The 17,106-nt window shown below is 37.3% G+C and overlaps 2 protein-coding genes across 2 annotated transcripts; one reads left to right on the top strand and one right to left on the bottom strand.

The window, feature by feature from the left end:
• The first annotated feature begins 1,307 nt into the window (after positions 1-1,307).
• LOC131772776 (uncharacterized) lies at positions 1,308-11,192 on the top strand. The gene is made up of 8 exons (XM_059088735.2): positions 1,308-1,430; positions 2,761-2,867; positions 3,314-3,415; positions 4,500-4,624; positions 6,179-6,347; positions 6,772-6,878; positions 7,585-7,698; positions 8,412-11,192. The coding sequence occupies exons 1-8, from the start codon at positions 1,385-1,387 to the stop codon at positions 9,814-9,816; spliced, it is 2,175 nt and encodes a 724-aa protein (XP_058944718.2). The 5' UTR covers positions 1,308-1,384; the 3' UTR covers positions 9,817-11,192.
• A 221-nt stretch (positions 11,193-11,413) lies between these two features.
• Positions 11,414-15,480, bottom strand: LOC131793044 (nucleotide-binding oligomerization domain-containing protein 1-like). Its single transcript, XM_066167767.1, has one exon. It carries the CDS (start codon positions 15,364-15,366, stop codon positions 12,160-12,162), a length of 3,207 nt encoding a protein of 1,068 aa, XP_066023864.1. The 5' UTR covers positions 15,367-15,480; the 3' UTR covers positions 11,414-12,159.
• Positions 15,481-17,106: the final 1,626 nt, after the last annotated feature.

The raw sequence follows: 17,106 nt of genomic DNA, 5'->3' as shown, positions 1-17,106 counted from the left end.
ATTAGAAAAGACTTTCACAGAGCAAAAAGAGTCACAAAGATTTTGATTAAAACTGCTCGAGACTCACCTGAAATATACCCTCCACCTGAAATATACCCTCCACCTGAAATATACCCTCAACCTGAAATATACCCTCCACCTGAAATATACCCTTAGCATTGCTTGGTGTTTCTCAGTATGTGTCCTACGAGTAATCAAATTTATAGTTTTGAGACGAGAAGCGAGCTGTTATCGACTGCATCACTGTCGTACTAATCTTGAAAAGTTCACAATACTCTACCAAGGTCCCAAAATTTGGAAATCTCTCCCAATATCGATAATTCGTTCGACTAGCTTTTGTGCATCTAAAAAGGAAGATGATGATTGAATTTTTAATGAAATGAGTCTGTATTGACAAAGCCGCATATCCACAACTTAATCACAAACCTATTGACAACCGAGGTGACCTCCCACATTAGTCTGGTGGTTTCGTGGAGGTCTCTCCGCCTTACCATACTGTTGAAATTGCATTAACATTCGTTCTGAAGTGGCTGATAATGATAATGATGATGGTGATGAAACCAGGGTAAGTAGTTGGTTCGTCAATTTTGAAGAGGAAGAGGCTACTTACGTGTCACGTTAATCACGGTTTTATCTGCTGGCGATGTAAAGTTACGATCAAAGCTATAGAAGACAACTAACAATCTTATTCCTTAGTGACAAAATTAATATTATTTTTGCGGATTCATTAGATAAAAGATACTGGGGAAAAACGCGGGAAGAACACGGGAAGAGATTGTAATCGCTAACTGACTTTAAGAATCTAAAACAATGTTTTAAACCCATGTAAAAATTATCTCCATGGGATTAAATCCCGACGTTATAAATTCATGAGAGCCGAGCAGTCTCGAAATCCTCGTGTCTCGTGAACTCTGAGAAGTGCCTGATGACGCCCGATGACGCCTGATGTCCCAGGTTTAACGGTGGACACGAGATTTTATTTCGTCAACTTCATTGACAGTACAACGATTTGTGCTGGAGGAAAAGGGTGAGTTCGTAATCTAATCAATTTTCAGCATTTCCCTTTTTTTCACACAACTTCTTAAAGATATTCGCTCTTTGGTTATTTGAGTACTCTGGGGAACAGTTATTTCACTTGTAACTTATACTTAAAACTAGAAAACTACTCAAAAAAAATAGCTTTTTTAAATAACTTTTAATAAGTCACGACTCAGGCAGCCAAAAAAAGTACACTTCGCACGCTAGACGTGCTTATGATTAGACATCAGAGTGGAGGCATGGGGCGAGATTCCGTTACCTTTGAATGAGGTGAATATGAAGTTATGCCAAGCTGGGCCGATTGTAGAAAGTAGATCGACTTTGTTTCCAGATTTTCACTGTTTTTATGATGCGTCGACGTAGGGGATGGAGAGAAAGAGATTTTGCCGAAGGTAGGCACTTAGGTCAGCTTTTTCCATGAAAAACCGGGACATAGTTTCCCGATATAGTTCGGAAATAGATCTTGATATTCGATCGAGATCATGCACATTTATACAGTAATGCATGAACTCCGTCCAATTTGTGCGATCTGGAAGCTTTTTTAACTTCGATCTGTACAGCTTTTGACTTTTGATCAAGATCTGCCTCAGAAGAAAAGAATCTACAAAGATCTCAGTACCTGATTCGAGTATTCGTGGGTAGCTACTATTTCAGGCTGAGTTTCGAAAATCCCATCACAACTTTGGCGCCCGAATTTAATTTGTAATTTAGTAAAACATCGTCCTAAACAATAGAGAATCGGAGATATTTCTCGTAAATATTTCTGATACCCGTAAGAGCTTGATGCATCATCTGTACAACACATTTCCACTCATATAGGCGAAGTTTCTGCACAGCCCCAAAACTCCATCATGCATACAGTTCTTGAAAACCATAGAATGCCTTTGTGAATACGGTTTTGTTTAACCCCTTAAATTTCCAAGATCTGATTGTTAATTCTCCCTTCTAGCTTATACATATTTCCTTGTAAATTAGTTATGAGAGCATGGTGCTAGATCAAGATAGTTCTGGAAGTTGAAGGGTTAAGGAGGCTATACAGAAATATTTCTGATGTCATCAGTTATCATTACTTGACCATTTGATATTGTTAGAAAGTCATGAGGAAAAGTGTCATAACCCTTTGAACTTTCCACTCTCAAGATCTCATTAATAATTCTCCTTACTGTCTGCAGTACAATTCTTATGATGTGAGTTTGGAGAATTTGGTTTTGGATCAACTACTAATTTGCAACTTTATATTTTTCCTTATTCTCATCACTTGTCTGTTTTATATTGTATTGATATTGTAAGGAGAAATTCTGTCTTGGTCTTTAAAGGTTAAACTGTAAGAGTGACCAGCATCTAATTTCTCCTTACAGTAATACTGCTCAATCATCCAATAAGATCATGAGAATAAAGGAAATGATCACCAACCTAAGAAGCTTTGATTGTTAATCAAATTCTCCTTGTCAGCACCTTAGGAAATGTATAGAGAGTTGTATGGAGAATATACTTACTGATGTAATGGTGTGAAGGGTGAACAATCTCTCTTTGTGGTCAACAGTTAAGATGCTATGATTTTCTTAGAGAAAGAGCATCTAAAGTATTTCCGAGCAATAATTTTTGATAATTGCAGGGTTTCTTTCATCTATGGCCTTATGATAAATTTAATTGTTAACTTGATAAGGGAAAGTTGGTTTTCTTTATTCTTATCATTTTTTAAACGTTATTTATTATTGCCAGTCAACAGTGACATGTGTAGGCTGTGTTTCCAAGGACCTGATGAAGAAATTTTTGGAAAATTCTTAAAGGATATAAATACTGGTTTTTCAGTTCACCAGTATTGTATGGTAAGGAATGATTCCTTTACAAATTTAAAATTTTTTTGCATGTAGTTCAGCCCTCTGTCCCTTTTAATCTCCTTAACCTCTAAGAGTGACTAGAATCTAAGTTCTCCTTACATTATCACCCCTGAATCACTCATCAAGGTCATGAGAATAAAAGAAATGATCACCAACTAAAGAAGCTCTTGATTGTTAAACAAATTCTCCTTGTCAGCACCTTAGGAAATGTATAGAGAACAGTTTGGAGAATATGCATACTGATTAATGTCAGTGTGTAATGGTTTAAAAGGCAGTTGTGCCTCAGTTACACTTACAATGTTGGGAACATGGGAATAGTTTGTAAATCACTCACCTCCAGCCAGTAATGAACAAACTTTTCTAGGCATGTGTTATCACGCTGGTAAACTGATAGAAAGCCCTGTCTATTGCATAATGAATTGTTTCCTGTGCAGTTTCTTTCCTCAGGACTGGCTCAGAGAGGAAAAGATGATGAAGAATTTGATGGATTTTTAATCAAGGACATAAAGAAGGAAATATCAAGGGCAAAGAGACTGGTTAGTGACTTAGATGAAATTTTAAATATGCCTTTAAGCCTGGATCTCACTTATGACAGAGTTGGGGTTGGATTGGTTATCAGAACCACACAAGCATACAATCTAGAGAAAATCAAACCAATGGAATTGGAAAAAAAATATAGATGTTGCTTACGGTACAACTTTGTTGCCTACAGTTAAGTGAAAACTAGATTGTTGGAGTGGTGAGTAGAAGACTGTTTTCGGCAGGATGGAAAACTGGAATTTTGATTGAATGTCTGTTTGCTTCTGCTTGTAACTCCCATGATGTAGTTTTCCCTGAATCATAGGAGTCAGAGAAAAGTGAAATTGGAAGAAAATGATATGATGTAGTAAAAATTGAAAATCGCAATTGTAAGCAGAGTTATAAAATGAACAGAATCAAAACCAGAAGAAGCAGGGCAGTTTCATTTTCTTCCAATTTCACTTATGACTCTGATGCTTATGATTCAGTGAAAACCCTCTTACAGTTCTAACTATGACTTGGATTCCAATTCTGTCGCCTGCGAAACCAGCCTTTAGAAATCTAAAATTCCAAAAACAGTCCTGGTCACTTATTTGTCAGATACAGACACTCAAGTCTCCATCCTGGGCCACTGAACTGTTTTGTTGATAGCCTTGATTTTCAATTAAAGATACAGAATAACACACATCTAATGATAATTTTTTTGTAGTTTCTCTCATAATGCAGTTGTTTGACCCTTTAACTTTGTAGAGTGATCAAGATAGAACTTCTCCTTACAAACAAAACATCAATTAGGGGATTATTGGTTGATTCAAAACCAATTTTTTCAAACTCAAATGATAAGAATTGTAAGGAGTGAATTTATGAATTTTTGAATGTTTAAGTGAAAGGGATGTGCAATGTTTTTTAGCTGCTCACTGAACTTATTTCCATCTGTCACTGGTGCAGCTGAAGTATTTGATATGAGCCTGTACCTGTGAGATTGACCACTGACCAGAAGAGCCTGCTGAGCTGCTCGTGATGAATTATCTTATATTTTCCAATGACTATTTATATTAATTGTCTTTATGGTATTGTTTAGTTTGGCTCATTTCTTTGCAGAGATGCAGTTTCTGCAGGAAGCTGGGTGCCTCTATTGGCTGTTGTGAGGGAGGATGTCGTGAAACTTTCCACTATAAATGTGGAAAAGAGAATGGAGCTCTGTTTCAGTTTTTTGATACCTTTAAGTGAGTTGATTTTCAGTGGTAATAACCTTCTTTTGCTTTGCACTTGAGCCATAAATCCAAGCGGAAAATACCCAGTCCATGACTTACAATACGGAATTTTAATGGGGTTAGTAAGGGGTTTTTAACCCTTAAACCCCTAGAAGTGATTAATAAGTAACTCCTCTCTACAATATCCTTTTATTATCCACCAACAGGTAATGAGAATACTCAAATGTATCAGGTTGAAGTTGTTCTCTTGATCTAACACCAAATTCTTGTAACTTATTCACATGGAAATAGAGGAGAGCAGAGAGAATTAACAATCAGATCTTGGGAATTGAAGGGTTAAACATGTAATTGTTGCTTGTGATTTCAGTAAAATAGCTTAACTTTTTGAAAGAAACTCTGCATCAGAAAGGCCAAAATTTGATGAACACTGTCAGTGGCATTTAATGGATAAGTTAATGATATTAATAATGACTGTCTTTAAAGGTTGCCTCATCCATAGGTGATTTTGAGGCTAGTCCTGTCTGAAAAATCTAGGACTTGGAAAAAAAAAAGTGAATAACAACTTAAGATTTTTAAGAATAACTACACCAAGGTTAACCCTTTTAACTCCCAAGATCAAATGATTAATTCTCCTCTCAGGCTGCTACACATTTCCTTGTAAATTAGTAATGAGAACATGGTGTTACAGTACCTCTTGAAGATAAGCGAACCGCTCAACGTGTTCCCCACGCAGAGCCAACGCGTTGGCGTTTTGAACTTAACGCGTGTCCACGCAAACGCAAACGCGTTTAGTGAAGCTCATTAGTAGATCACACTTTAAAACCATTTTGCATAACAAGAGGCCCAAACAAAGCCGACTTTTTTGTCACATTCGCCTTAGCATCTCCACGGCGTCTGTGTATTCCCGATAACAAGCGTTATCCAAAGATCTGTTCCTGATAAAAAAAAAAACCCAACTAAGAGTCAAGCGATTTCATTTTACAGCCTGTAATTTGTGAAGCAGGTAATTTAGTGTTAACAACTGGGTTGAAAACGTAAATTAGCTACCGTAAAGGGTAAAAAAGCTGACGTTTCGAGTGTTAGCCCTTCGTCAGAGCGATAGAATTTGTGAATACTTTCGAAATTCTTGTTCACCTGTATCCCAAACTTTTTTTTTTTTTTGGTCGATCAAGATAACAACTTCTAACTGATAAGTTTGAATATTCTCATTACCTGTTTGCTGGATAATGTAAGGATATTATTGGGAGAAGTTTCATGTTGATCACTTCTGGGAGTTAAAAGGTTAATAAAACAGAGCTACCAAAAAACTGCAAAGTCTCAGTTTTCTGACTTAAATTACACTAAAATTCTTAAGATAGCATTTTTGAAATGGCAAATAGTTTCACTGGTCCTGATTATTAATGGTCTTGTTCCATTCTGTAAATAACAAATAAAACAAGTGTGACTGGCCCTTACTACCATGAGATACCAAAAAGATAATTGTGATGATTGTTGTGAATGTTGATTACTAAATGTAGCATCAATAATAATATTTACCATATTTTTTCCCTTTGTGTTACACCACAGTTCTTTTTGTCGGCATCATCGCCCAACCCAGGATGTGGCATTAAAAAGAAACCAAACCTGTCCAATCTGTTTGTGTGAAATAGAACAGAAGAATAAGTCACCTGTTTATGATATTCCCCTCGTCACACCTTGCTGTAGAAGGACATGGTTTCACAACAAATGTCTTCAGGTACAGAAAAATCCTTTTTTTTCCAATTTTTTTCCAAATTATAATTTTCACAACTTATTACCAAACTCCATATTTTCGTCAAGTTGTTGTTGTTTTTTTGTTTGGACATCATTGATTGACAAGGCCACCAAAGAATCACTTTGATTTTCAAATGATCCTGGCAGAATTACTCATTAGAAAAAAATCTATCTGTATATGAATAACTGTAGCTTGTTACACAATCTAGATGCGATGGAAGTTCAGATTGTCACCAAGGAAAAAACACAATTATATGAGTATTTAACCATTTTACCACCCTGGGATACATCTGCAACTTAAAACCTTTAAATTCAAATGGAGTAATGATATGCTAAGACACCTTTTCTGGGAAATGTTTTGTTCAATTTATGATCATACTTATAGCTTTTCAATATTTTTCCTGTAGAAACATGCAAAGTCAAGTGGGTTGTATTACTTCCGTTGCCCAGTTTGCAATAATTTGGAAGAATTTCAAGAAGAAATGAAGCGAATGGGAATTTTCATACCTGATCAGTAAGTTTTAGTTAACCTGTTTATCAACCCTTTCACTCCCAAGATCTCATTAGTAATTCCCCTAAAAGACTGCCATACAATTCCTATGATTTTAGTGCTGAGAATTTGTGTTTGGATTAACTAATAATCTCCTAATTTACATTTCTCTTTATTCTCATCACTTGTCTGCTTGATATTGTATGGATGGTGTGAGGAGAAATTCTGTCCTGGTCACTCATGGGAGTTAAAGGGTTAACTCTCATGGGTGACTGAGACAGAATGTTGGTTTATAACATCAGTACAATATCAAGCAGACAAGAGATGAGAATAAAGAAAAATATTAATTTAAGGATCATTAGTTGATCTAATACCAAATTCGTCAAGACAACATCAACAGAATTGTATGACATACACTAAAGAGAATTACTACTGAGATCTTGGTAGTGGAAGGGTTGAAATGATCTCAGATTAATTTCATGTCAGAGAAGTGAATGTTCACATAATATATTAAAGGACAGAATGGATTATTTTATGTAAAAGATTCCAAATGCATAGAAAATGAGTAAGCCCTCCTTTTCGATGATGTCGGGGAAAAAATGGTGATTGTGTGCTACAGGGATCTTTGGTTATAGTCTACCAAATTCATTTATTGTGAGCATTAGTCCCTGAAAATCTGCTATTAGTGTTGGAAAACTGACAAAGGATATTTTTGTAAAATTCTTTACAGGGATGCTAGTTGGGAAACAGAAGATGCCTTTGTTGACCTTCTTTTTCAGTACAGTCGCTGTGATGCAAAGAACTGTGTCTGTCCCAATGGCAGAGAGTATAAGGAAACATCTGGGTATAAAACACTAAAATTCTCTTGTTTTTAGTGTTGTATTATACATTGAAAATTCTACTTTGATTTAAAACTTTCATTGAAAATAGTGCAGTCAAGAGCCATTGGATTAGTCTATTAGCAATCAATGACAGTACCTAAGCAACTGGACACCTACCTCCCATAACCTATCTATAACCCTAAATAGTTATCAGTTGACTGTTATTGGGGTAGGGGAGGGGTAGGTGGCCAGTTGCTCAGATACCAACATTGCTCCATGTAAAGCTAAAGCAGTGGATTTTTGGGGAACCTTTTGTATTTTACATTATATCAGTATTCCAAGCTCAAGGTATTTCAAACATACCATTTGGCACCTTAAAAAAAACAGAAAACAACCTTCAGAGATGAAATTTAGTCAACAGAGGAAAAAAAAAATGATGGAACTATGGGAACACTTTGTGTAATATTGTATGGTTGAAAAATGGCTGAGCACACTACAAACCTTTGAAGTAAGCAATGTGGTTGTTTGATGTTAAAGGTTCATCAGTTTACTTCAACTTAAGATCAGTAACATGCAATGTTAGAGCCTGCTTCTTTTCCACAAAACACAGGTCACCAATTGGGCAACTTTCACCGTAAATTTAGTTGCCAAAATTGTTTTAAACTTGTGGTTGCCATGGAAATGTTTTTTGCTTGGAGGGCTCAATACATTTACAGTATTGCTGCTCTAATTTCAGAAAATGGCGCCTGCGTTTGTGTGACACCTGTGGCCAAACTGGCACCCATCTGAAGTGTCAACGCTGGAAGAAATCCCCCGGAGAATGGCATTGTCATGTATGTGGACATAGTGAGCCTCAATTGAGTACGCGGCAAAGACAAATAGGGGATCATTCCATGAACTATTTAAGCCATGACGATAATGATGATGATGCATGGGAATCACCAACAGAAGACTGTGAAGTCAATGTGTGTTCAGTGTCAGATGACGAACCTCCTCTTGCTGAGATCAGAAATGAGTTAAACTGCAGAAGAGAGACACCTTTACCTGAAGATACTGTTGTGAAGAAGCCTAACATGGGATCATCTCCTATGAGGAAACGTCTCAGAATTTCCCTTCAAAGATCAGATGATGAAGACGAAACAATTGAACAAAAAGGAGAACGTACAATAGAACTTCAAGAAACTCCTGACTTTAGTGGCCTTCACCTTGGTGACAGTTTTGCTTCAACATCATCGATGACATCTAGTTTTCTTCTTACTCTCTCTGGTCTTATCACAGGGTCAGCGAGGGAAAATCTTCAAAATGAATTTGAACTAATTGGTAAAGAATCTATAGAATCTGATTGTTCATCAGATGCAAGTGTTGAGTTTGTTAAGGCAGTGAAAACAGATAAGGAACCTTTTGACAGTGAAGCTAATGTCGACAGATCAGCACCAGTTCTCCCTAACACAAGATCTGCACAATGTGGTAAGGTGCCGAGAAGAGCATGTTTCCGAGAAGTAAAACAGGATTTGTCCTCAACAACACCAAAAGCAGTTATGGATTTTGTGGAAGCAGAATCTTGCATCATTTCTGTGAGGACTGAAGGAAGAGAGTCCACATCAGTTGTGAATTTTTCAGTTGCAGAGAACAAGGAGGATAGTGATGAAGATTCCTGTTGCATCACTAAAGTAGTGAGAAAGTTGTGTCCTTTTGGAAATGACAAATGTGGGCTGAAATGTGACCTTGATTGCTGTAATTCTGTAGTGCGCCACATTTATCAGTCTCCATCACCATCAGCAGTGTCAATGGGTTCATATGTGCACAAAGACTTACAAAGTAAGACATTTGATAGTTCCAGTACTTGTGGTAGTACAAGTCATGTCAAAGGGAACAAAGGCAAACCTGTAGATAAAAACAAACTCTTTGATACAACAACCACGGAGGCAGTTGAGGAAGACAGGGCTAGTTTTATCTCTGTCGGCACCAATACCTTGCCTTTCAAACCATGTGTGAAGAAAGATTCTCTTCACAAGGTAGCCCCAGATGCTGCAACTACTCAAAGGAAAAGAATTAAATTGAGCACCAAGAAGTCTAGCAAGCGTCTGAAAAGATTTGCTGCTGTCCAGGATGAAAAAGTAGCTTTGAGTCACAAATGCTAACACAGACATCTAAAACAATTTACTAGTAGTAATTTTATTGTATATTCAGAGGAGTTTGTGTGGTAATGGTGGCACATTTGAGAATGAAGTCCCTGTTGCATTTCCTTTTTTAACCCTTAACTCCCATGAGTGACTAAGACAGAATTTCTCCTAACAATATCAATAGAATATCAAGCAGACTTGTGATGAGAATAAAGAAAAATATCAATTAGGGGATTATTAGGTGATCCTATTCCAAATTCTCTGAACTAACATCATAAGAATTCTACCACAGACAGTGAGGAGAATGACTTGTTAGATCTCATGAGTAAATGGGTTTACATTTTCACACCTAGAAATGACCAATTTTTAAGCAGAAAGGGGACTAGAAGAAAGACAAATATCAACTCTGGGGTATTGCTTGATTTAAAACCAAATTCTCAGAGCTAAAATCAGCTCAGATGTAGGACAGATAGTAGGGAGAATTGATAATTGAGATCTTCAGAGAGATATGGTGAACAGTTGATTTGATCAGATGATAGGACAAACACAAGGTTCCTGTGTCTTCAAACAAATTGGATCCTTGTGAGAAGTCGGAGGTCCAAATCACTCGCCAAGTTCAATAGGAGGAACATTGCTCTGGGTAGAATTAAACACCCTTTACACCCTAACATCAGTATGCATATTCTCCTCACTGTTCTCTCTACATTTCCGAAGGTGCTGACAAGAAGAATTTGTTTAACAATCGAAGCTTCTCTGGTTGGTGATCATTTTCTTTATTCTCTTCATCTTAACGGATGATTGAGCAGTATTACTGTAAGGAGAAATTAGATGCTAGTCACTCTTACAGTTTAAACTTTAAAGACCAAGACAGAATTTCTCCTTACAATAGAGAATTTGTTTAACAATTGAAGCTTCTTTGGATGGTGATCATTTTCTTAATTCTCATGATCTTGATGGATGATTCACCAGTATTACTCTAAGGAGAAATTAGATGCTGGTCACTCTTCTGGTTTTAAAGCATCACCGGGAACTGTTGTAGGGACTTGTCTCACTGGGAGTGCCAATTTAAACTGGGATAATTTGTTCCCCTCAGATTATAGAAGAATTTTTAACTTACCAAGTACTGTAAAACAACTGTCTATGGAGTTATGTGTTTACTCCTCAACTAAAACTTCTCTTTTTCACTCTGTGTAGAATTCTTAATCAATAGTGGGGCCACTTTTATAGGGAGTTGCCATATGTGTTGTGATTAATGTTCACAGTTGTTGTACTTCATTTTACTCTGAAATAATTTTATTGGTTTTTATGTAAAATTAAAGAAGCAATGATCATACAAACAATTGTGCATTTGTTGGTAAGGCAATGGGTAATACTAAATTTCATAAGGCCAGCCAATCAACCCCTTCCCCCCCTCCCCCCAGAAATTAAAAACCCCACAATTTCTCCTTATGACATCCATGCATTATCCAGAAAACAGGAAATGAGAATACTCAAACCTATCAGGTAGAATTTGCTATCTTGATCTAGCACCAAATTCTCATAACTTCTTTACAAGGATATGTGTCTAACAATTGAGGCCAAATGTATCTCAACACAAAGTTCAATTTGGTTTACAAAATTTATTATGAAAAAAATAAATATGTACATAAATTACATTAATATTTACAACAAATGCAGAAACCTCCCTGAGTCAAATTGTTTAAATGTTATGTAAATCTCACACCAAAAATCTACTAAAAGGCCTTGCTTAGGGTCTGTCTGAAAGCAATGTGATCTGATTTATAATGTGGTTTCATATCTTTTTTTGATATTTTGCCAGAAAAGCGAAACTACTTGAACCGGTTCGCTTTAATCAAAAAAAAAATTGTTGAAAACACGAGAAATGAAAAAAAGAAAACCTGGTATACTACCAGGTAAACTGTGGTGTATTCACTAATCTAATCCGCTTAAAATCTCACACAAAACTCTCAAGCGATCAAAACATACAGAAGCATGAAGAGAATTTAGGATCGAAACTAACCAATCATGAAATGAAAAAGCTTCCTCAGAGGTCCGAGGTTTGATTGTTTTCTCTGCGGGAAGCTTTGTGTTTTTTACTTCAATGTTATTGGTTCGTGTATAAAAAAAAAAAAGATTGACATCGTTTGTTCTCAATAAACATGTTCATTGGTTCATTTTCCTTCATTTCGATCCGGTTCAAATAATCTCGCTGCTCTGAGCGCTTCACAGAGTAAGTTTGCTTTCATTCACGATTTGAGTTGTTGGGCTGTAATTATCACTGAGCTGGTTACCTCACAGTTATTTTGAATAGTAAGTGGTTCTAATAATTTCTTTTTAGTTTTTAATTGGAATTGCTGAGGCCTAAAGATATAGCTTACACTTAGACTGAATATTGCTTAGTAAATTATGTGCCTTTTGCTCACCTGCTTCTGTGATGTTATTGTATGAGAGGTATAACGTGCGTAGCTGACAGTTGTTGTTGTTGTTGATGGCTTCAGCCAAGTGCTGTGCTCCAGTGTCTGAGATTTTATTTAATGTGAGGTATAACGTGCGTAGCTGACAGTTGTTGTTGTTGATGGCTTCAGCCAAGTGCTGTGCTCCAATGTCTGAGATGTTATTTGATGTGAGGTCTAACGTGCGTAGCTGACAGTTGTTGTTGTTGATGGCTTCAGCTAAGTACTTTGCTGCTTCATCTGTCAGTTGATTCCATGTGAGGTTTAACCAGCTCAGTTGAGATTCCCTACATTTTAACAATTTACAAATCTCCAAACAACCTAATGGACCAATGTTATCGCTAGTCAAATCTAAATGTGAAATTTGTTGAAGATTAATTACATTTACTAGCGAAGAGCAATCAACAGCTGTGAGGTGACAACGAGTAATATTTACATAATTAAAGTTAATTTGTTGAAGTTTTCTCTGTGCTTCTGACTTCATTCTACTGTTTTCGTTGAAACATTTAATCAATGTCACTGCTAAATCTCGTTTGTCTCTAGTCGGCCAGCAGGTCACTTTCGTTTCCTTTTTATTCTCTGTGCACTGTACGTTATGGTATGCGTCTTCTTTTTCTTCAGTTTTCACAGGAAGAAGGTCTGTGATAATTTCGCGTGGTAGGTTTTTTTTATTCTTCATTAATCCTGCTACAAACTGAAAAACCAGCTGCCATTTGCCTTCTTTGATGTTCATCTGAACAAAGTTTCTTAATTCTGTTTCACTCATGTTGTTTGTCAGGTGCTTTGCAGCGAAAAACTCCTGCATTGTAAGATGAATAAAACAGAACTGTCCTTCGCTACTAAACGAGTCAACTTCACGGTCGGGTAAGCGGTGAAATAGAGCGCTGTCTTCCATTCCGCGTACTTCGTTTGCTCCAAAGATCAGCCTTCCTTCTTTAATTCCTTCAAATGCCAATTTTTCTAGTTTCTCCAATTTCTTTTCTTCTTCGCGGGGCAAATCATTTGATTCAAAGTCTTTGCGAGTGAAATGTTTATCGCGAAATTCTTCGGTGTGTCTCAAGTAGAAAATTTTTACAGCTTTCTCGTATATGTCTGTTAAACTTGTTGGTAGGTTGAGACCTTTAGAAGCATGGAACTTTACCATCTTAAAAAGACTTGAGCAAATGATGAAGCAACTCGCAGGAATGTAACATAGAGATAAGATATTGATGTTGCTGGTGATGTGACGCTTTACTGTGTCGCCTGCTTCCTTGTCTTCTTCTGCAAATTTGGTTACGTATTCTTCGACTTGTTCGGATGAGAAGCCAAGGATCTCGAAGATTTTGTGAAAAGGAATACTTTCGATGCATGAAAGAGCTGTAGGTCTTGTAGTAGTTATAACGGCTGCTCCATTAAGAAGTTTTCCAGTCGTAAGTTTGGCATAAAGCGCGGAGAGGGGCATCTTCTCGTCTACTTTGTTTCTGAATTGAGGTTCATTATCTTTCTTGCTGATTTCTGAGTTAAATTTAAATTCGTCAAGTCCATCGAAAATAAGGAGAACTTTCTGCGGGTTTTCTAGGATGTAATTCCAGACTTGCTCATCTAGCTCATCCCTGGGTGAGTATGTGGAGCGGGTCATTAGCTCCCTAAGACTAAGGTCGGTTGCAGCGTTGAATAATCTGAATTTGACGAAAAAAGCAACATCACAGTGGATTTTGTCATCGGGTGTTTTATGGAATACTTTGTTAGACGCCCAGTCTCTGAGAATTTTTGTACAACTAAGAGTCTTTCCGATTCCGGGACGACCGACGATCAAAATGTTTTTGTTTTCGTGATTAAGAATGTCCTCTGGCCCTCTCGGTGTTTCGTTTTTCTCACCCGACCTGGCGTAGATTTGCAAGTTATTCCGTCTGTCTTCAGTAAAGTCATATTCAGCCATGTCAGGTACAACAACAAGGTTTGTGTAAATTTGATCCAGAGTCAAGTGTTTAGGTGGGTGTCCTTTGCCAGGAGGACTTGGAAAAAGCGACCGGAGTTGTGGAGGTTGATAAGTGTCGTCTATAATCATTTTCTTTGTATTGCGGATGAATTCCTGAAGCGGTGATTTTACGATTTGTTCAGGCCCGCTTGGCAGATGTGGGATGTTCGTATCATCGTCTTTACTTTCTTCTACCTGGTGAACTTCTTGTGGGATGTTTGTTCCATGTTCTCTTCTTTCTTCTAGCTGCTGAGGTTCATGTGCGATGTTTGTTACAAGTTGTGTTATTTCTTCTTGCTGCTGAGGTTCATGTGCGATGTTTGTTACAAGTTGTGTTATTTCTTCTTGCTGCTGAGGCTCATGTGCGATGGTTGTTACAAGTTGTGTTATTTCTTCTTGCTGCTGAGGCTCATGTGCGATGGTTGTTACAAGTTGTGTTCTTTCTTCTTGCTGCACAGGTTCATGTGTGATGTTTATTACAAGTTGTATTCTTTCTTCTTGCTGCTGAGATTCTTCCGGAGGATTTAGATGAGATGCTTGGAACTTTGAGTTTTGCATGAAATCCCTTTCTTTGCATGCCCTTAAAAAAATGTAGACGATTTCAATCAGAATGGCAACGACAAAAATTCCATTCACTACAAGGACAGCATCCATCCAGGAGGTTTTCTTTACCGCTCGTTGATTGTGACAGTCGTGTAAAGTAGAGTGTTGGGCGTTGTCAGATGAATTCCTCGGCTGAGTGGTTCCATCGGTTAAATAACAGTGAAACTTAGAGGAAAACTTTAAAGGATAAAGCAACTGAGTTTGTAGGATGATGAAAACAACTCCTAAAACAAGTCTTGTGGATAGTTGACAGCAATAAGCAATAAAAAGCTTGTATCCCGTTGATAATGCGTTCTCTTGGTTGCGCGACTGTCTCTCTGGATGGTTACGAATGCTTTGCGATAGTCGATTGACTGTTGGTTTTACTATTTGGGAGTAGATAACACATACAAATATAATAAGGGCGAAATTCATGATTACGAAGCCATAGACAGGCAAAGCGAATTTGTTGTACTGCTCCTGGTATTTATCGTAACATTTTCCCCGGACGAGGTTGATGTGTTCACTTTTCGCTCCACCACAGTGGAAATCAAGCCTGGGTTCGCTGTTTTCCATGTCGGCGAATATAACAAGGAAGATGACACCAATTACGATCCAAAAAACCACTACAACATAGTGAACTTTGCCGAAAGTTTTTGGTTCCAAATAATCTAACAGTTTTTCCACTGACATCTTGAGTGATTCTGTAGTTTCGTTTGAATACTAATTTTCCCCAATTTAAATGAATATTTTAAAAGATACAGAACTTTCTTTTGATTGGCTCTTTGAAAACCTTCAATTGTCAAAAAGGCAATGGCTCATGCAACATTTACTTGTTTTCATAAGAAACAGATATCAGACCACTAAATTAAGACGGATACAGATGCATTCTATTGCTGGAAGATGCGCTTGACCTCCATTCGCCCCCATTTGCTCATTTTCACACTGCACTTCACTTAATTTTCAGCTCTCAAACCTGGAGTGTTAATGTTTGTTTTTTAACCAGCTTGAAGCCTGGTAAATTCTAAGCTACCAAGTATCGCTATTTTTCTGTGGCATTTCAAAAGAGATTTGAATTTTTTACTTAGAAGCTAAAACACCTGGGTGTGATGCAGGTCAAAGACTTCTTTCTTTAACGCCAGTGGGAGACGTGATGAAAGAAACACATAGTCTGTAGACTCTGTAAGGTTGGATAACGTAATGTGAAGCAAGAATTTCCGCACTAAGCTAAAACTTTGAATCGTCAAATTCCCGCTTTGAAACGAGTCTACAGAACTGGTTCACACTTGCTTAGATTAGTAACAATAGGAACTCAAACTGTATTAAATTATTTTTGCTGTCTTATTTAGTTGTAGCTCCTCCAAAAAATTCCGTAGCATGTGAAGAGCATGCGGCGTCAAGTCCCTTTGGCTGGACGTCTTCTGTTGTTCAAGGGGTTAGGAGGGCATGATTGACTGATAGATTTGGCGCCAGATTGATGCTTAAAGGAGGATTAAAGAGCTTCAGCACAGATATCGTGACAATAGCCAAGAGTGCTAATGACGTCATGAAATTTCAGTTCCCCTCGTGACTCAGACAAACAACGTTCGATCCTTATTAAATGTGACAAATAATAATTAAACGAATGGAAGGTAGTTCGCTTCAATCTTTTGCGGTTTAGAAGGCTAAACAATGTTGTTAAAAAACCAAACCAAACAATTTCATGAGACTTTCGAAATGAACAACAAAGCACTTCATCATAATGCTTCCAATCAACTGAATCAACCTCTCACTGCGTTAGCCAAAACAAAAACTTTCATGTGGGTCCAAAGCAAGGTCAGTAAACAAATTAAACACGTCCACCTATGGAAGTTAGACAAGGCTGTCACAATTCGGGAACTTATCACAGCAGCTCAAACCTAAATAACTTCGGAATTTGAATTCATACAAAATAAAAACAAACGGCTGCGTTGCATAGGCCTCTGGGTACAATCATACTATAAACGAAAGATTAACTCATCCTGAATTGACTAACTAAATGACTAACTAATCATAAACTAACTAAATACTTCCTAACAGAAGGATCCAGGTACAACAAGTCTTTTGACCAGTCTCTTAGATCCTCAGTCAAATAAAAATCAAAGCTTTCAAAGCTTTTCAAAAAAAGAAAAAGCGTCCTGTTTCGAAGAAGCAGCAACAAAAGTAAACAAGCACCTCGTGCGCTAAATAGGATCATCACGGATCATTACGGTAAATCGAGAACGAGCCTCCATGCAGTAATCAGAGCCTTGTGATTGCGCAAAGATTCGTGGGATCCCCACGGGGCAAAAACTGCAA

This window comes from Pocillopora verrucosa, chromosome 5 (genome assembly GCF_036669915.1).
Source record: "Pocillopora verrucosa isolate sample1 chromosome 5, ASM3666991v2, whole genome shotgun sequence".
Classification (NCBI taxonomy): domain Eukaryota; kingdom Metazoa; phylum Cnidaria; class Anthozoa; order Scleractinia; family Pocilloporidae; genus Pocillopora; species Pocillopora verrucosa.
This window is presented reverse-complemented; position numbering and strand designations above follow the sequence as displayed.